General features: G+C 40.0%; 1 protein-coding gene across 8 annotated transcripts in view; it reads right to left on the minus strand.

The window, feature by feature from the left end:
• The window catches only part of PRKAG2 (protein kinase AMP-activated non-catalytic subunit gamma 2), a 208752-nt gene that overhangs the window by 22376 nt on the left and 164394 nt on the right, over positions 1-21982 (minus strand). For all 8 annotated transcript variants that reach the window (XM_033057249.2, XM_033057260.2, XM_033057269.2 and 5 more), the window contains one exon: positions 4874-4983. In XM_033057249.2, coding sequence (XP_032913140.1) covers positions 4874-4983 — 110 coding nt within the window. The remainder of the gene's footprint in view (positions 1-4873; positions 4984-21982) is intronic.

Below are 21982 nucleotides of genomic sequence, written 5' to 3' on the forward strand. Positions count from 1 at the left end.
TTAACTGAGTCACACAAAGATTTCTTCAGCATACAGAAGGAAATAAAAGGAAAGAGTCTTTAGGATTCTGAAAGCTTATTCTGATGACTGTTTCCACATAAACATGATTTTTATTAGCTCATGAACAAGTACAGGACAAATGCTTTAAAAACATTTTCAAGGTCATGGTGAGCAAAAGCTACATATGTTTTATTATTAAAGCCCAAATTTACTTGTAACAGATAAAAATCTAATTTAGTCAAAGATAAGATAGAGCTTTTGACCCAAAGAGAGCTTATGCAAACTCTGCAAGGCACAGTCACTACATTTGCTATCAGATCATTCTTGGGACTGCAGATTGCTGCTTGATACAAAGCAGGAAGTCCTCACCTAATGCTCACCACCTACTCTGCTCCTCAAGGGTTAATTGCCCTGTGCTAGAAAACAAGCTAATCCTTCTCATCTTTGTGTAGTCTGGGCAAAGCCATAACAAATTAATACATTTCTTTCAAGGTCAGACAAAAATCTGGCCTTAAGAAAGCTTTTGGAGTTAAGCTTCAGAGATTGCTATAAGCTAGGTAAGAGGCATTTCCTTAAAAATGCTAATACAGTTCAGGATGGGGTGGGGGGGAATGCACTGGTCTCTCAAAAAATCAGATGAATGCAGCAACAAGGAAAAACTGAAATCACATTAGATGATGTAAGCTGAAGTAACCTGGCAGACAGAATGTGAACAAAGTGTTATATTTCATTAATCTCTGAATTTAATACAGGAATGGTTTTGTTTTCCATCAAAGGAAACGATCAAATTGCTGTGTCACTGTATGTACCTGATACGGATTAAAACCAACAAAAACCTCCTTCCCCCAGATTATCTGCACACCAAATGCACAAACACTTGTACAGTGTTCACATGCTGTGCTGAAGACACAAGTTGGTGACCATTAAATCTGCACTCAGCTCAGTGATTTCCTGATGTCTATCATAAAGACAATCCAGAACCATTTATTTTTAACATTATTAGAAAGAAGAACAACAGTAAGTTAATGCTTAAAGCAGCCCTTCAAGGGACAACCTCCCTAACCCCTCCTAGGGGCTGTGAAGGGTTTATTCTCCTGCTCACATCTCAGGAGATGTGTAAAAGATGAGAAAGCTCATCCACTGTGAGCTGCACACTGTTGTAACTTGCCCAATTTCCCCATCATCCACAAAGTCAAATTTCCAGACTTCACAGGAGAGCTCATAACATCTAATTGCCTCTTGACTCCCTTCCTGGTCAGATCAGACTTTATGAAGTTTCTTTAATGTGAGCCAAGAAAAGACAGTATCTTCCCCCGGGAAAAGCCAAAGGCAGCAGCTTGTCACAAACAAGGAGCACTCGTGGGTCACAGGCAGGGGAAAGCCACAGCCACGAAGTTCAATATGATTCTATAAATATTTATGAGGAGCAAATGAGTATTAATAAACTGAAGAGGTGAAAGAACAGTCCACTGTCAGTCTAAATCAAGAATTAACTGTGCCAGCAATTACTTTCCCAGGCAACATCTGCCACTTCCAGGGGTCAGCATGGGACAGGCACCACTGCAGGCAGGCAGAGCAGAGGCAGATCCTGTTTTGGGGAAGCTCTAAGTGAAACCTCACTGAGGCAAACTGAGCTGTGCTAGCTGGCCTCAGGCAGGTAGGCAGAGCAGGGCTCAGCACAGGGCATTGATTTAGTGTGGATGCTGGGTGCCAAGGGGCACATTGTCCTGCTGAGGCACAGCTCTGCACCACAGCAGCTGGTGCCCTGCAGAGAGCCACAGCACAGCTGTCACAGCCACAGGCAGGGGACACAGGGAACACAGCACAGGTGTGCTCTGGACACTCCAGCACAGAGCTGTGCCAGCACTGGGAGCTGCCACATGCTGGAATCAAGCTCCCCACGCCTTCTGACTGACACACAAGCAGGGCTGAAGAGACTCTCAGCCCTTCCCTGCTCTTTAGTAGCTGCTATTTCTATTTCAAGCCTTCCCTCTATTTCCAGTGTAAGGGCACCTCATCATCCCCTCTCTCAGGGCAAGAAGATTCCTTTTGAAACTTCACACTAATTCCCTCACAGACACTGAGACTAAACATTAACTTTGATGAATCAGTATTACCTCAGTGGTACAACTGCTGTCACACTACACAAGGGTAAGACCTCCAATTTTCCCACAACTAACAACAGATTTAGAACACTTTCCAAAGTATCTCACTAATAACTTTCCAAGGTAGCAACGTGATGTGTGCTCTGATCTCTGACCAGCAGAGGGAGATGGGATACTGCTGCCAAACAAAAATCCAAAATCCAGAATCTTTTAAACTATGCCATGAGAACACAACGCAGCTCCATTTTTTCTTCTTCCTCCACTGATGATTACTAACTTATATTAAGGGACACCAGAAGCGAGTTCCTAAATTTCCTGTTTTAGCTCTAATACAATTAAAAACCCAAATTCAAATCATTGGAAAACTTTTTCAAGGCACTGGGTCTTTTTTTTTGATGAGTGTTTTCTGTTTGTTTGTTTTTATATCAAGTGAAACACTGATGTGGGCAGGAATGAAACAGACCCAGGAAAGACAAAGATCCATTTGAGAGGATTCATGGACACTGGATGTTTCAGAGCTGTGTATTCAAAATACAAACTGATACCAAGTCCTGAGGTACTGGGCAATAAGTAATTTATACATTAAAAATTAAAATGCAAGGGACAGTTAAGAAGTTTTATTTGACCACCCTTATTGGGTTAATTCTCCACCATGCACTAATTTAGACAAACGAAAAAAGTTGTTCTCTTTTTATATTCCATACATGTTTGTGCACCAGCCCCACCAATCAAACTGAATGACCACAATTTATTTTGCAGACACTGATGGTGGCACACACAGGGTGCCAGGTAAAGAACTAAAAAGAAATACTAAACATAAGTATTTAAAAGACCTCCAAACAGTGTAGGTCTGGTAAGTATTCAGAACTATCTTTTTAGTGTTTTCTTAAATAGTTTTGCAAAATCTGCTAAGCTGGAAGATAGTGCCCATGCTGAAAGATGACTCCTGCTTTACAGAATTATGACTTCAGAAATTAAAAGTAATGCAAGTGGATTAAATGCAATAATGCAAAGTCAAAAAGATGCAATTTGGGAAGGAGGTGGGGAGGGAAAGCTCCCCACCAGCAATACAAACTCAAGATCTGGTCCATATTTACTGTATCCTAGAGTCTGAATGTGCCACTCCAGATTTCCCTTCTACCACCACTGCTTTCAAATATCTAGAGAAGCAGACTGAGAACATGACTCCATGATCACAGACCAAGGCATTCCTTGTTCTCCTTCAGCTGTAATCCATGACAATCATTAGGGATGTCAAATAAGACAGGGATTCTGGTGAAGTGCTGGTGGAAGTTTTTCCATCCCCATTAAGTTACCTGTTCTCCTTTATGGTGAAAACTCACAAAGCTCACTCACTCACAACTGTTTCCCCAGGTGTTACCTCACACAGGTTCACCACCTGGAGAGGAAACTCTCACTTCTTGACATTCATAACATTTTCTCAACACAGCTCCAGCAATGAAAACTGGCATGATGTCATTAACCAAGAGATCTGCAGACTCGAAAAGAAATCAGTGGCCTGCCCCAATGGCCTCCTGATTAACTGGTAAATGGAATAAAGAACAATTATCTCTCCAAATGCAACACTGACCAGGCTCAAGCCTTTGACCCAGGTGAGCACTGACAACTCAGGTTGTGGGTCATGCCCACTGCAGACACCAACTCCCAGCACATCATCTCAGTGTGGGAAAAAATACCTTCTGGAATGAAAAGGAGGCCAACAGTATTTGAGAGGAGCTGAAAGAGTGACAGTGAACCCCATCATCCTAAATCTGATTTTTCAGGCCAAAGAGTAAATGTTTTACTCAAGAGTTGACAGTCACCCTTCTTTTTGCAGCAGAAGAAAGGAAACACTGCAGAACTTTCCCCCCTTAAGATGGTGAAAAAGTCAACGTAGATTTTCCACTTTTCAGATCAGAGCACTCAATCCAGCGCTACATACAATTATCTGATACACAAGATGATTCTGTGAATGTTTTGGGACTGAGTATCAGTTACATGGCTGCCTCTGACTGTGAAAAGCTGAGGTCTGAGTAGTACATTCCAGACCAAAATTACTAAATGGGCTTAGTTAAGTCAGAATTGGAGCATCTTTACAAGGAAAAAACACACTGAAACAGCAAAAACCAAAGCAAGCAAAAACATACCAATTGCAAAATCCAGGAAACAAAGAAAGCCACAGCTTTCTACCACACTGCAGAACAGATTAGTCTGTTTCTATAGCAGGCAGCTAATGCCTTCTTTTGGCAAATAAACTCTTCAGACAGAGCCAAGAGTCTAGCAGATGATTTACTGATTAAATGCAAAATGAGAAGCTGAAAACAAAAATTTTCTGGAGAATGTAATAATTTGCATAATTAAGCCATCCATTTGAGTCCTAAACTGTCTTATCAGTATAGGAGGAACAGGCTCACAGCACCTGGGTACTCTTTAGCTGTTGCACAAGGATCTTATACCAAATGTCTTTAGGTAGCCACAAAGAAGCCAATACAAATTTGGGCACATCTGAAATTTTTATTTTTAGATAGAGATCTCAACTGCAAACCAAACTACATCCCCTCTTTCTGCTCTGCTAGGATGTCTTCCCCCAACTCCTCCTCTAACACATGAAAGACACAGTTGAAACAATACAGTTTTGTACAGTCAAAGCACAGCACGATGGCAGTACTTCTCTTCAAGAGACCAAATTTCATTTAACACTCAGGAAACAGTCATTAAATTACAAAAAAGAACTGCAAGCAAAGGCAGACTGAAAGGAGAATACTCACTTGTAGCGTAGTGTCGAAAACAACAAGCTTAGAGCTTGTTGGAACAATGTCATAACACTTGTGTGACCTCATGAATCGCACATAAATGTCACTTTCCGATTCTTCAAGTGCTGCAAGTAAAAACATTATGTTGTTTTATTTAAGCAACCTTGAAAAAAGAGTAGTAAAAAAACATGCCAAATCAACTGAACAGCACTGCAGAAGGACAACCCTAAAGCAAAACTCAAATTCACACTTCCAGATCTGGAGAGACAGTCACAGGTTTGCACTTTGCATTTCAGACTCGTCTTTCCTTTCAGATTAAATGTAACAAAGACAAAATACATTGTTCCTCTTTGATGAGAAAGGATTCCATGCTGAAGAGCAACATTCTTCAAAAATCTCTCTATTTTTTTTTTTCTAGCAGCAACCTGCTGGAATATGCATCTCAACACTTATATACAGAGGAAAACAGTTTGAAACTTAAGTAGTGTCAGGCTTCACTAACTCAAGCTCCTTAAATTAGTATTTCTTGAATCTTTACCACTTCACTTTTCACATAGTAATTTTCTATTTTCTAATGAGGCAGCACGCAAGTTCCATAATCAACTCCATCCTCTTCAGGCTGCACAAAGCATCACAACTCCAAAACTTGATTTATAAAAGCAGGATCCATGTGGCTGAAATGCTTTTAGTGTTGCACATCTGTAGCAAGGACATGCACTCCAGTCCATATTACCTTAAATTTCCTTTACATTTGCTCAGATGCATGTGCATACAACCCCCAGATCTGCTCAGATGCATTAACTTTTTGCTTTTTAAAGCAGTTTGGCTCTCCATTTTTTCCATCAGAACTTGGCCAAGGATAATCCCCCCATCAGAGATGTACCCTTTAGACCCTGTAATTATTCCACAGAAACTTGGACACAGATGAACGCTTTTAAAGAGCACAGTAAAAAAGACAACAAATGAAAAATCCCCTTGAGATACCTACTGACCATTAAAGAACTTCATAGCAGGGAGTTAAAAACTCAACATCCTTATCTGCTAGACTAGCTCTGAATAAATTATTTGTCATTTCCACCAAATGGATCAGCACAGTATTTTTAGTCCAAATTTACAGAAGCAAAGTTGGATCTCCCCTACAAATGGCTGCTCCATGATCCAGCATTGTCTACACACTAAGCAAGTCCTTAATTTCCTACTCCCATTACTCTTAAAATAAATAAATAAATGAATAAATAAATAATCAATCAATAAGCCTGGTCTTTAGAGAGTTATGGTTGCTTCTACAATTCCAAGTGCAGTCCCAAGTGTCCTTATTTACTTCAATCTCAAGTCTGTTTACAATTAGGATACGACAGGTAGAAACAAGCACAGGAACACCTCAAATTCCACCAGAACAGTGGAATCACCATTGCTGGACATGTTTAAAAAATGTCTGGGTGTGGCACTTGGGGACATGGATGGGGAACACAATGTTAACAGTTGGACTTGATGATCTTAAGAGGTTTTCTCCAACCTAAATGATTCAGTGATTCTATAAACCACAAAACAACCAGCTGAAAAGAAATGAACACTCTCAGAGCACATCATGGCTCCACAGAGTCTGTCCAACTCATTAACAATTTTTTAATGTATGAGGATAAGCACAATAACTGTGAGCCAGAACAATTCAATCAGGGGAGGCTGTTCATGGCAGCCACATCCAGAACTGCTACCAGCACAGTGAAGGTGTGCCCATAACCCCTCCTCTCACTTACCACACATTCCCACCCTTCAAACACAGCTCCAGCTGGATCTTAAAAATCCCCACCCAGATGCAAAGGAATGGTTAAATGTTATCTCACCCAGTGCTGTCCTCCAGTTCAGGGCAGACACCACAAAGCCACTGCTTCCCTTTAATTTTAACTGGAAAGTTACAATTAAAAATATTTAGAAGCATGAGATAGCCATCTGTGAGCACTGCTAACACCCTGGAAACAGCTAGGAAAACTAGCAGGATCTGGACAAGGATCCAATTGTCCAGCTGGAACGGAGGTTTATTTCTACAGAAGATCCTTATTCTATAAATAAGTACAATGCACCACTTCATTAGTTACTAACTAAACATGCAAAACATCAGCAGCACTGATTAAACTCTCCTGTCCTACACAGCTCCAGCAAGTGTCTGTTGGAAAGGATATTTAAGACCTCCTAACACCTTCAGCTACCTGAGAATACTCAACAGCTGCCACAGCCCAATTCTTTGTGCAGGTATTGTGTATTATGTGTATATATTATGTACACACACAGCTGTTCAATGGAGAAAAAGATCTCCCAAACCTAAGGCTCAGCACATCTCAGGGATGCACTCGCCCTCATCTTTCCTGAATAACACAACTACACAGGGCATAATCTTCTTTATAGTTTGTCTCCCCTTCCAGAGGACAAACTTCCTGCTTTGGGCTGTATCCAACCACCACTGTGCTGCAAATCCAAGTGATCAAGTAAGAACACCCTCATCTCCATGAGGATATTTCTATTTTATTACCTGCTTAGTTTCTTGTTCCAGTCTTATTTGTTTTCCCCATAACTGCCCATTTGTTCTGAAGCCTCTGCAGCACCTGCACAGCAGAACTTCCTTGGGATGGACATGAACAGATCCCTTCTGGCTTGATTTACAACCTCCCTTTGTCTCTCTCTGATCTGCACCCGAGATCATCTGCCCAGCATGCAGGAGATTTCACAGAACTGCCTCCAGCCAAACCTCAGCTCTCTGCAGCTCATGATCTGGAAATCAGCCTGGCTCACAGAGCAGATTCCCAGCAGGAGGCATCTGAATCTAGAGCAGGATCAGGGAGGAGAAGAATCCACTGATAAGTACTTGAATGTGTACTTCTGGGGGGTGGTGCTCACTCATGCAAGCCTATCTCCTGAAGATTCATCTGGAAGTTATTCTGCAAGTGGACACTGCCATGTGCACCCCCTCTCCCCAAACCATAGCTGAAAGCAAAACTATCCAAATTCCCAGTGCTGTTTTTGGTGATTTTTAATAGAGCAGAAAGAGAAGTCACCTGGAAGGTTACAAATAAACCCTGTCAGACAGTTAAACACCTTGTCACACAGGTTTTTACAGAGTAAATTCTCTGATTGGCATTTTATTTGCTCCTACTGTTAGAGATCTTTTAAAGAGTAAAAGATCCATCTATTTGTATTTCTGCCACTCTGCTCCCCAATCTTATTCACCAAAATGATTTTTACTTTCTTCCTTTCTCCCACTCTTCAATATAACATGAGACATGCTTTTGTTTTTTATTTTAGCCAGTAGATGTTATTTATAAGCGCATCATAGCTATTTTTTTTTTTGGACAGATTAATTATTCAACAATACTGACTCAGAGATTGCAGTGGAACTCACACTAAGCATAATTGTCTATTCAGAGAGCTCTGAGGTAGAACTACCATGATGAATGACACAGAAACTTCTGCAGCATTGCTGAAGCCATTTCCTCAGAGATCTACTGAACAGATGCCTTCAGTTCCACTCATACCTTTGCACCATGCAGGGTGCTTTCCTACTGTAGCTTTCCCCTCAGAATTTCAAGGCCTTCAAAAGCAGAAAAAAGAGGAGGAAAAAACAAAAACAACAAACAAACAAACCCCCCATGCCCTCCTCAGTAAAAAAAAAAAAAAAAAAACACCTGCAGATGGAGAATGGGACTATAATGCCAATACTTATGGAAAAGCTTCCCAATATTGTAACAAAAACCTGTAGAAAGCTCCCCAGAAGTGTCTATTGCAAGCCACAGGTTGCATTTCTGGGCTGTGTTCTTACAGGACTGGCCCAACAAGATCCTGGAGCACACGATTCCTGATCTCAACAATACAACATCACAACCTTTCCTATTATATTTTATGTTACAGCTGTATTATGCTCCTGGTATCCAGTCATATTTCAAGTTCAGTCACTGGTTCCAGGAGTATTTGAAAGAAAGACACAGGTTCCACAGAGGCTGGGTTCTCTCACCTTCTTTAAAGTGTTATTTCCACCACAACCACGCCACAGCAGCTCTCCATAGCACCCCTGTCCTCATGGTCAGATTGAGGGCTGGAACCTCTGGCAACTCCCAACCATTTGAAGAACTCAAACTTATGAACCTAAACCTTTTTATTAACCTAAACAACTGTTAGTACAACTGACTTCCCAAAGTTTCATATTAAACTAATGGCCAAATTTTAAAAAAAGTAGGGAAAAGCCAGCAGAGAGCTGTATGTAAAATATACACTCAGCTGACTGCTTAGCCTGGTGAACAGCTTGGAGGAAGACAGAAACCACAAATACACACAGTAATTGCACCATTCCCCCTGATTTTTTAATAAGAATCAGAATGGAAACTGTGCAACTTAAAAAGTTTAAAAGTCTTCTTAGAGCAGCAGGAGCTGAGCTAAGCACTCCCAGTTCCCAGCACTACTTTTCACCTTGACTACCATAGGCATAATCATCTCTCCTCAGCCAGATCCAATAGATAAAAGGAAATGGGGAAGTAGAAATGTAGTTTTGTGATGTTCTCACTAGTACTAAACAACCTAGTTAGGGGAAAACACATTTTATTTTCTGTTACATATGTGTGCAATATCTGCACTTCAGGGCATTCCAAGCCATACTTCTATTTTAACAGCCACATGATATGCAGAATATCACATTTCAGATGGCAGAGAATGAAAATATTAAAGACCAAAGATTTTTGTCATCACAATGTTTACTATGGAACTGATCCAACAGCAATACATTAAATAAAATTTATTAGTGTAATTATACTGATAAACTTTATTAAAAGGTGTTATGCCAAAGTACTCTATACTATTCTTATAGGTATATATAAATACATACACATATTTATATATCTCCTGCCACACTAGGAGCTACCCAGGACAATGACAGCATCCACAGCAAAGATCAGCTTAGCTGTGCCAAGTGCTGCCAGAAGACACCAGGGTGAGCAATCACCTCAATAAGCCAGGACAAGTCACCCTCTCTCCCTCCTGTTACAGATAACCCTTGGCAGAGAATGCAACAGGTAAAAGACATCATTAACCGTGTAAATTGTTCTTCTGACTGTGGTTTTATCTGAAAGCTGTCACCAAAACAGGTTTGAAAGTTTCTGATAACTCCTGGTCTGAATTTACTGAAGGAGTTCCTTAATATCCGTGAAAACCTCCCACACAGCTTTCACAGTGCTGGAGATTGTAGGAGTTCTAGTGTAAGTCACTGACATAACATAGACCTGGAAAAAAACATCCACAATGGATACAGTTCATCCACTCCTACAGCAACAGTGACACTACTCAGAAGGAACCACAAACCATTCCTCACCACCAGCCCTGGAACACAGTTTTTAAGGGAAATAGAGGCATCTGAATGAAGCAGGGTTTCAAGAATAATGTTCTGAGAATCTGGGATTTTATCAGCATTCCTCAGCAAAGGGACAGACAGGAACAGATTCTGCAGAGAATCTGCAGTCCTGTACTTGCTGTGTACAGGACGTTGCTGTGATCATGGGCAAGAGCTTTACTTCAGCCTACCTTCTATAAAACAATTATGGTTAATTTAGCAGATTTTTAACTAGGTTTGAACACTTCACAAATTAAAATGTACATGGTATATCCAGTGAAAAGCTTGGGAACTGAGGGGCTGGCAGAGAAGTGCAAGAAACTGCAATTTTGTCACAGAATAACGCAGTAAGGGGGCATGACAACTGTCTGCTAAAAAGCCAAGAACACTGGAAACAGTGGACAAGAAACCAGATACCAGAAGCTGAATCAATGTCAGACTTGGCAGGAAGGGAATACTGACATAGTTTAAGAAGGGCAAGCACGGGAGAAAAGCAGCAGAGTTGTGCTGTATCATTTGATTTCTGTTTATTCATGAGTAAACTTATCTCATAAAAAGAAAAAAAACACCACCAAAATAACCACCCATGTAATCAGCCACAGGGTAAGACTAAGTGGTAAAAAAAGACACAAAAAGTAGGAAGTGATAGTCAAAGAATACCTACTCTGTGTGGCAGGAAATAAATCCCAGAACCAGAGAATATCTTGAGTTGGAAGGGACCCACGAGGATCAGAGTCCAGCTCCTGGCTCTAACAGGACAACCCCCAAAGTTTCAGAACATGCTGGACAAAGCTTTGTTGCAGAGATGGCAGCCAAGACTAGCAATGTGCTACTTCCAATTATACAGGAGAAAAAAAAAACAGGTTTACAGTCCAATATATAGGAAATAATATGATGACAGTGATAGGAGTTGATAACTGAAAGGCTTTTGAATGCAAGGAACAGGAAGAAAGGATGTAAAGACAGAAACAAGACTTTATTTTTCTTTCTGAGAACTGCAAAGAGTTTTCAAATATCCTGGAAGACCACACATTGAAGTTACACAGTAGCATTATTCATGCAGCCACGGGCTATAGGATATGGATGTTGCAGATTGAACATTTCCCACCCTCATCCAAAGGAACGCCAGAGCTGGCAGATAAAGATTACAGCAAATTTACAGATGTAAGAAACTCTGATACAAAGAAGTGATAGGGAATGTATCAAGAGATCAGTATCAGGAGCTTCTTCAGTGTTCCAAGATTAATTCAATTGCATATTACAGCATGGATATATGCTGTGACAGAGGAAAAAAGAAGTATGAGTACACAGGAACAACAACAGAATAAGTGAGCTCTCCCTTGCTAATGGCACCTCATCCTGCAAATAGGAAGAGGGTGTAGAAAATAAGAGAGAAGAACAGGTATATGAAAAGATAAACAGTGAATAGAGAAGTAAATGCACTGGCTTGTTGCTCAGAACACATAACTGTATTCAGAATTGCTTAAGACACTTTCAAACACAGCCACCAGTACCACATGCATCTACCTTTTTTTTTTTTTCACACATTTTAGTGTGTTCTCTGAATGCCAGAGTCAGTGCAACTGTTGAGTTATTTTGGATCACCAAGGTAATTGAGATGTTTTCTCCCCTTGTCACAAGGAGTTGCTTCATGCAGAGACAGCAGGTTATTAAGTGTGTAAAAAGGAGTCACCCTAGCTAAAGCAACCATTCCTGAACTTACAGAGTTCATGAAGAAAAAGATAAACTACCAGACTATAGGAAAGCCAAACGAATTCAAACCCAGTCAGAATTCCTACAAGTGTATTGAAGCAAGTTATCAAAACCAGTGTAATTGTAAGCACCTACAAAGGCAGCTCATCAAAAGCAAAGAAAAAAGTCAACATTGCTGTGCAAGGAGCAGTTCAGACTAATCAGTTTTTACCCAGAATAAAATGATCAACTGATGAAAAAGAAGGCAGACACAAAATAAAAATAACATTTAAAAAATCACAGTATGCTTGAGACACTAATTTTGAAGCAAGTATGGATATCACTGCATGAGGAGAAAACAGAGTCACCTCATGGCAGCTGCCTCACAAGCAATCCCAGCTGCAGCAAAACCAGTAATAGGTTTTTTTTGTCATCCAAGACTGGATGACAACTGTGTGTTTTTAACATGACACAGACTCCAGTTCAAACTCTTCCCCAAGCTGGAACATTTGCAAGGCCCACCTTTTGCAAATCAGGTAGTGCAGAATGGCATGCAAGCTCACACTGCAGGACTTTACACTCCTACAACTCTGGAAATGTTTTTACCAGTAGTTTGATACTTCACCAGGGGACCAAGACTTCATTTTATTCAACATTCTCTTTAGTGATCTTCAGGAATAGACCATATCTCAAAGAGCTTGCAGTAAGAGTAGAAACTGTTGCAAGACTTAAAACGTCACAATATCTTCAAACTGAATTTACAAGTGGCTTGGAGATAATACAGTTTGTCAGGAAATACCAAAACCTGAAAGAAACACTCAACTGGAGGAGTGCAAATTACAGAGTGACTAAATACCACCACTACTGAGAGAGAAGTACCTTGCTATTAATGTAATTTGCTACAGCAGAAGTAAGAAGAAAAGGCAGTTTGCTTAAACAAAACAATAGCAAACAAAAAACCACCACAGGTGTTAAGAGAGCTATTAATGCATTCCACAAGCTGGTTAGGCAAAACAAAGCAACCTTAGGACACTGTACAACCTCCTTCCTTAAAGGTCCTAAACATGGAATGAGACAAGTGTCTTCAAAAGCACATCCTGCTTAGAACAAAATAGTTATTAGTTCTTGACAATACTTCAGAAGATCCACTTTTCTGGTTTTGAGGTTTATATACCTACATGTCTTCTCATTCCAGCAATATCTAAGACTTGTAAGAGAAACCTGATGCAAACAGGTGTTTGAAACAATGAAAGATTTAGATTGTGTTGCAGTCTTACATTCACAGCATGTTTCAAAATCCTGCAATGAATTTTGTTCCCCATTATTGGTGTTAGTAAGTCCTGGTAACTACGCTGAGAAGTGAACACTTCTCTTTTACTGTAGCTCTCCACTGGCAGTGTGGATAAGCAAATGATTATTGTGAGAATTGGGACAGACAAAAAAAAAAGTGATGAGCAGCTTAAAAAACTGCACATTCCAGAGCTAATCATAGTAACTCTGAAGTTCCTTGTCCAGGCAGGCAGAGAAACTTATTTGTGTACAAGCAAGAGCTGCCTTGCTTAGGAACTAACTGGCAAACAGTATCGTAAGTCCAACTGAATCCTTTTGAAAAATACTTTTAAAAGAGCTCTGTATCTCTTAAATCAACTGTTGGTCAAAGGTTTGTACTTTGAGAAAAGCATCACTGTGGTTTTGTGAACAAAGGTAGCAACTTCAGCCTACAACCTTAATGCTTCTAGGATTTTCACCACAACAAAGAATAAGCTGACCTGAAGAATTTTCTAAAACATGTTCAAGATTTTCCCTTGACAACAGGCACTACGATTTTTCCCTAAGCATCCCAAACAAAGATCTAAATTAAGATGTCGCCTGTCTGGAATGTGGGCCTGCTCTTCAAGATTGCGAGACACGAAATGCAAGACACTAAAAATGGTATTAAACTTCTGAATATTAATATCAGCAACCACTCTGTGCAGAGTTGGATTCAAGGGAAGCTTAAGGTATGTGATTAATGAGGGAATAAATCAGCCTGTATCTCTGCTGCAAGATCAGTAAACAATTTGAATTTTTCCTGCATCTTTAAAACAAGCCCAAGTCCTACTAGATACACAGTTTGCACAAACTTTTAGAAAAGAAATAGTCATTTAAGTCTTCTAGGAATTAGTTTAAGATCAAACCTAAACATGCAGCTTAACCAAAGCATTAATCACACAACAAGCATTTTCAAAATGAGTACACAGCATCTTCACAAGCTGCAGCCATATTCCCACTGAACAGGGCAAATATTTAATCTGGAGGCAATCTTCCACTGAAGACTAAACTCAAAGTATCATTGCTTTAAGGGAGATGCCCTTTTTTTAAGACTTCAGCCATAAAGGATTTTGGACTATGTTTGCTAGAGAAACAGTTTTGTGAGGTCTACTAAATTGCTGGATAATTACTTACAACATCTAAGCTGAAGTTTTTAATAATTCAGTATTTACATTTTCATTTCTCTCTAGCTTGCCCTTGCACATTCCTTCTCCTTCCCTTCCTATGCATGCCAACACCTTCTAAACAGCTATTATGGGCATTTCTTACAAAAATTCATTAATCTGTATGCACACTTTAATAGACTATGGAGTGTTCTGTTCCAATACACCACTTAGGAGATTTACCTACAGCAGGTGCAGCTTGAAGCTACACAGAAAAGAACCAACAAGTCCATAACTCAAGCAGGTGACATCCAATACATATTCAATGCATTTGGAAACAGTTTTCTGGAACCCATTTTACAGGTTTTATTGATTCCTCCCCTATACCACAGATAAACTGCAACTCTTCCCAAAGCTGACCTTCCTTTGAGCTGACTCAATATCTATACAGAGTAGCACTGCAGTTTTAGAGAGGTTCTTTTTGCCTTATTTTTTTTTCCATGAACTGACTCAAAATTATACCAGAGAAATTCAAGCAGGAGAGTTCCTGCAAATGCTTGTGTAGAGCAGAGCATTGCCCTTCTGCACTCTGGCATTCAGAGACTTCTATCAAAGGCAGCCACACAATCCCTTTCCCTGAGTGATCCTGCTCCATCCTGAACTGAGTCAAAGCATTAAAGTCTACCCTACAACCCATCCTACAGTAACTATGCTGGAAGATAGAATACTGTTTCAAAGCTCTTACAGGAAGAGTTTATATCAATTGATTCTTGTGCCAATGTTGTTGTTAATTTAATTTCCCTCCCTGGTGTTTACTCCCTTCCCATCCCTTATAGGATGTTTTCATACATACAGTGTTATCATATCCCTCCTCAGTTTTCCTTATACTGAGTTAAATGAGCAAAGCCTTATGGTTTACTCATAAATGGTCTTTTTCTATGCCCACCTCAGCTTGCTCCCTTCTCTAGCAGTTCAGTTTTTTCTCTCTGTCTTTACATCACTAGAAATTCAAAATGAGCAGCAGAAAAGAATGCCATGGTGTAAGGGACTGGTAGGGAAAAAAACCCTTTTTGATTCTGTTTGTTAAAATGCCCGATGTCAGAACGAAATACTCAGTCACAATGCAAATAGAAAAGCAAAATAATATAATAATCTTGTAAAAACCCCAAACAAATAAACAAAAAAACCCCTAACATAACTTTAAAAAAACCCAAAAAATACAAAAAGAAAATCACAAGTAAAACTAGTGGTGTATAGAACAGGAAAATTGCTTTTAGACAAAATGTAGGAGTGCCATTAGCTTCTGCCACAGTCAAAAATGGTAAAACCACCCAACTAGTTCATTGAAACAGTAAAATCCATTAAAAATTCAGCAGAAGAGGAAAGAACCAACAAACATCCAAGGCAAACAGTCTCAGTATGGAGAGGAACATTTTGTTTCAAGATACAAGAACTGTTCTGAAAAACAATGCCATCAGCTTCTTACTCTGGAAATGCTGCATTTCTTAACAGGTTTCAAACTTTACTTCCCCAAACCCATTACTAATGCAATGCTAACAGAGTTGTACCTTCTGGAAGCTAAAAATATTCAAATCAACAAAGTACCTGCAGACAGATCATTGCTACCCAAAGCATTGCTACTCCTAACAAATGCAGAACTGATGTCAGTGTCATGACTTCAGGCTCCAATGCTGTGATCGTGAACCCTCAAGCTATCAAAACCACAGTGTACATTACAAAAAACCCTATCTTACAGAACACCCACATGTTCTGCAGATGATTAATAAGCAGAAATATTTATGATTGTTAGCAACAGTTAGATTGAGCCAACTGATGCAAATATTCTGCTGTCATTCCTGTCACACTGGCATTACCTCAGTTCCAACCAAGTCACCTCCATGCAGAACTCAGCCATGCCCCAAGGTAGTAGATTTTCCAAGAGCACTGACTTGACCAGGACACCCAAATTTAACAGCAGAGGGTATCAAACCACCAAGACAGTTATTCTATCTCATCTGTGCTGTCCTGCCTATGTATGTGCATGGCATTAAAGAAGCCTATTGGACTGAACATTGGACATCATCCCTTAGGAAGGACTCTGCAGTCACCCTCCTCCATCCTGTAATGCTCAGCAAAGCAGTCACAGAAAGGTAACAGAACAGCATTTTGGAGTCACCTACAAGGCCACACTGATACTGTACAAGACACTGTGAACTCCATACCTATAAACCAGGAAACTGAGATCATACTGGTCAAAGTATTCAGCCTCCTATCATGCAGTTGTTTATCAGCTGTGACAGCCCTACTATTAAACCAAGCAGCCTCTGGACAAGGGAAGTTCTGCAGGGAAGTTCTTCAGAGTTGATGCTGTCCCTCATCTGGTGCACACAGAAATAGCAGCAGCAGGAGTGGCTGGTAAAGGTGACTGTAAATTAATCCTTTGTCCATTGGACACTAACACACGTGCACAACAGCAATGTCATTCAAGCGTAAGAGAACACCTCATTGTCCCAGTGTTTCTCAGGGAGAACTGCTGGCCAACAATGGCTTTCATCTGGAAGATAACGTCTGCAAATCATGCAGGTGCAACACTGGGCAGGACACAATGGGCCCCAACATTTCCTGTAAAACTGTTCTCAGCTCCCTGCAGCTTTCCCAAAGCAATTACATGGAATCACTGCCATGGTAAGCATTTTCTAGGAAGTCTCAGCCACTTGTTTCCATAAACAAGTTAGGGAAAATACATGTTTTGACCACATTAAAATTTTATGAAAGCTTTCTCATTAAGCTCTTGCATCCCTCAAGACCCAAACCAGAGTTTTGAAGCATGTCCTGTGGATCTTTTGCTGTACTAAAACATCGCTTCCCAGATGGGTAAGGCTTAAAAATTTTTGTTTCCTGAAAAACACAGCAAACTTTAGCTGCTAAATGGGTTATTTCACAGTCAAGACAGACAAGGGCTTTGCTCACTGTATGGCTAAATACCATGTTAAGAATAAAACAGTTGTATCTCCTATAGGAGTAGGAAAACAGGAGTGTTTGGACCCAGTGAGCACTGGGCTGACATGAACCCCATGCAATACTTGCACAAGATAAAAGACTTATGTGTGGATCACAGGAACAGCCTTCACTGAAGACAACAAAACCTCTGACAGCTTCTCTTGCACTTCTAAATGAAGTTTAATATTTTTAATTATGTATCACTTTATACATAATTTTCACCTTTAAAATATGAGGATGGAAGTTTCCAGGGAGGGAAAAAAATCATGTATGTTGTTCCTATACAGCTAACTGGAAGGCAAAGGACGAGTGTAGCACTCAATCATGATTTCTTGCACAAACTAATAAAGCTGCACATCTGAATACTCCAGATATGTTGTTCTTTAACAACTTTGGAAAGCACATCATAGGAAAGATTGTATGAAATCTATTAATGCCAATTATGATCTCTACTTAGCAACTTCTTAACTATGTTCACTCAGGATTCTAAACTACGGAAAATTTAATACAAAACATCCCCTTATCACTATCACCATGTCCCCTGGTATCTCAAAGCACATCTTGTGGTGGGCAAAATACTGTTTCTATGTGCCAGTGAGCATCAGCCTTAACAATCACATAATGAATGTTTATTAGAAATTAACTCCAGTTGCAAAACAATGGCTTAACTTTACCACCTCCTAACCCCAGCACTTGATCCTTCAGTCTTAAGAAGGAAACAAAACCCAACCTGCCCATTAACATGCATTTTATTACAAGCTTCTTTTAATTATTTTTGGCCCCAGAGTGACATCTGTTTTCATACCATGATTCAGATATTCACTTGACAGCAGGAGGCTGGCAGGAAGAAGAGCTCAAGAACCTACTTTTAATAAGACACAGTAAGAAAACCTGCTGAGCAGGGAAGGAATGACCCCAGACACAACAGCAATGGAGAGGAGATGCAATTACTGGTGAAAGTCTATTTCAGGAGACAGCCAGAAAGGAGCAGGTAACAGAAGAGATACATGATTCAGGGAGAGTGAGATGAAGGCCAGAGCACTACTAGGGGAGATCCCACTCTCATGCAAACTGTTCATCCAATGTCTAAATGCTGCTTTGTGCAACGACCCAGAGAAGTAGAGTATTCAAGAGGGAGCACATCAGTCTCATGACGCTGATGCTACAACTGCTGCACACACTCTGCAGAATTCCCTTTTTCCAGACTAGGAATTGAGCACAGACACAGCAGAACCCTGCAATTAAATAAACTCAGTCTGCAGAAAACACCTCCAAAAGGGGTTTGCAGATGCTACAGAAAAGTATTTAATTCTGCTTTCAGCAGCTACTACGTCATTACTCAAGGTGAGCAGAAGAAAGAGAGCAACATGGATGAGAGACAACATAGAAACAAATCTGTTTTCCAAACCAACATGCTAAAACTATACCCACAGAATCAATACACCTGACAGGCATCCATTTGCTACTCTAACCTAGTTTCTCTTCTCAGAGCACAGGTAGGTGTTGGAACACAACCATTTATGGAATTCCAGCTTAACAAAATAAAGCTTGTAAGTGTAAATCATTAACTAAAGTTCTTTTTCATCTTAGATCTTTGGAGTAATTTCTCCTTGTCCTTTTCCAAGCTCATCACATCATCATAAAAGAAAACCCAGAACCACTCTTGATACTTATCAGAAGTAGAAATAATCTTTCTACAGAAACATTGTACATAATACACTAAAGCTGAAGAAGAAAATCCATAATGTGTATGCAGATAACCAGTTTTTGATCATTTATTACATTCATGACAGGCCTCTCAGCACTCTCTGTGTTTCAGGCTACAATGAAAAACTCCACACCCACCAACAGGTAACTCTCTCCCTTTTTGAGGAAATGTAGGTAGGTCACTCCTAGCCAAGGGATACTGAGCAGGGTGAGTTCATTACTCAAAGTTTTCTGTTTATTTTTAAGCTGTACACTCTTCAGTTAAAAAGAGACTCTGGACTTCTTACATGGGAGTTTTTCCTTTCCTGCTCTGACTGTTGCTTGGGAAAGGTCCTTTAGGGATCCCTGAATAAAATAAATATCCCTGGCCTATCCAGTCCTTCTCCTGTGTGCACACACTGAGCCTGTTCCAGCCGTGGTGCACTGGTGCTGTTTAACATCATCTCACTCACATTTAGACTCACACATCACCACAGCAACATTATGAAGTCAGTCCTAGACAGAACCAGTGACTCACCAGAAAGAAGTTACACTGATCTTAGAGAGTTTAGCCAAATAAATGAGTATGCTTCAGGTTAAAAACATGACCAGCACTTCTCTCTGCAACAACAGCATCCTATCTAACACTGTCCATGCTAATTAGGTACAAAATAATTTATATACATTCCTTTTACATAATGAAAATTAAAACTGCTCTTCAGTTGACACCACTGTTTTATTTAGAAGTCACACCATCAGGCCAGACTCTGCATATTTCATTAAGTGCTACACAGATCATAAATCTTACTAGCATCATTTTTTTCAATTCACCCTCTTAATTAGAATCCAAATTAAATGAATGCCTTCTGTGCTTTCACATTCTCATTTGTGTAACCTTTGAGGAAAGGGACTAACAAATCCACTGCACATACTGGATGGCATTCAGCACACACATTGAGCCTCATTTTTCAGCTCTTTTTATTAAGCTCCCTGTTTCAACAGAACTGCAGCATAATTTGATACACAAGATAGTTAGCAACTGTTGATGGATACAGAACTGGAAAGCTCACAAGAGCAAGTACTCGAAAGTAGAGGCAGTCAGGAAAGCAGTTCCAAAACAAGTTTCAAATTTCTCATTCAACTCACAATTTTAAGTGTCAGCAGAGAAACAAAGTTTGACAAAAGATCATCAGTTACAGTTTGGCTACAGCCACTTAATGAAACCTTATCAAGATTTCAGAGGTGTTTCTCAACTTCTGAGCACTTACCACTTGCCATCCAACAACACAGTGAACATCTCAGGTGTCTTTTACTCTCCCACCCCCAATATCAGCACAAATACAGCGACAGCAACCAGTGCAAAAATTTAGGTCATAAAACAGGTACTGCAACTAAGCTGCCGCATTTCCAGCTGCATCTCAATTTTCTGTGATTCTCTTCCCCTGGGCTCTCTCACACAGAAGCACTCTGGGCAGCAGGTTTTAGTCTGACTCTCACACTAACTTTTACTTACACCCTAGGTTCTGACTACAGCACTCTACACCCTTTATGCTTGGCTTTAAAACGAGGCCTAAAGCCAGGTTCTCCTTTAGTCTGCAAGGCTAAGAAGGTGACTGCTTCCTTTCAAAACCCACACCCTACTTTAAACCAGCCAGAGGTTTGCTATTAGACATGATCTTCTGACAGGCCCCTGAACTGCTCTCACCCACCCAGTGTGAGCACCCACAAAGCCTGAAATTTAGAGCTAAAAGAGAGACAAAACAAAATAGAAGCTTGAAAATCAGAAAAAAACCTTAAACTGCTAAACTTTTTGAAGAATTTGGATTATTTTATTGCAGGGTTTTAGAAGACACACAGATCTTCACCCTGATCAAGTGTCTCTATATAACTCCACGTTACACTTTTAAAAGTGCAAAGGTGTTTCAAAACTGAAGGTTGGTTGTTTCAGATTTTTTTTAACCTAGAGATCCTTTTCATATTCCTACATTTTTAAAATATTTAGGACAGATTTTTAAATGGTTTAACTATTAATGATTCAGCAGGTTTTAGGAACCTGTATCTCATAGTAGTAAGCTTTATGTAAAAATAAATAGGTAAATCGGTAACTTTCTACCTCTCTATAAGCATAACATGAATGCATAACTGAAAAATAGTGAGGAAAAAAACCCCAAACCCTACAAACTAGCAACAGATCCCCTGTACCAAATACTCATACTTCAGCCTGTTCAAGATGCAAAAAGACACAAGCATTTCATTGCAATTCAAACTCTGGACTTCAAAAAAAAAAAAAAAAAAGACAGCTCAAAGAATGCAATTGTTAAGAGCTTCCTTTTCTCGCACACAGAAATTAAAAGAAAAGGTGTTACTTTTCCAGACCAGTCCCACAACTGCAGGCAGCATGCTAGTAACCAAGAAGCTGCCTTATTAGCATACCAGCTTAGATATATCTTCTCACAGAATGACTCAGCCGCTATTTTCAAAGTTTTCCTTAAATATTTGTCCTACATTTTACAACAGGAGTTACCAACTACAGAAAAACACATCCCATGAAGTCTTAGCCACTTCACAATGCTGAGCATAGAGATTAAGCCATGCGTCCACATTTGCATCCACTAAGCTAATCCTTTCTGAAAATGAAAACTCGAGATATTCAGCACGGATCTTTCAGAGGTGAAGTGGTTGCTTGGTGCAAGTTGGAGAAAAAGAGAAAAAAAAAATAAAACCCATGCTTTTCCATAGCACGGTTTAGTGCCTGCAAGAAGGAAAAACTTGCCAGGAGTTGCCCTGTGAAAGCACAGCACACTCTGTCAGAACTGCAGCTCTTCAGAGCGCAGCAAAGAACAACCACAGAGCGCAGCCACATAAGGAAAATTCAGCGTACAGCTGCTTTGAACAGATGTATGTGCTGCCATAAGGAGTGGAAGCTTTACTTGAAAGAGCTTTCCATCACCGCTCTCAAAGCCT

The sequence above is a fragment of the Catharus ustulatus genome, chromosome 1 (genome assembly GCF_009819885.2).
Source record: "Catharus ustulatus isolate bCatUst1 chromosome 1, bCatUst1.pri.v2, whole genome shotgun sequence".
Classification (NCBI taxonomy): Eukaryota; Metazoa; Chordata; class Aves; order Passeriformes; family Turdidae; genus Catharus; species Catharus ustulatus.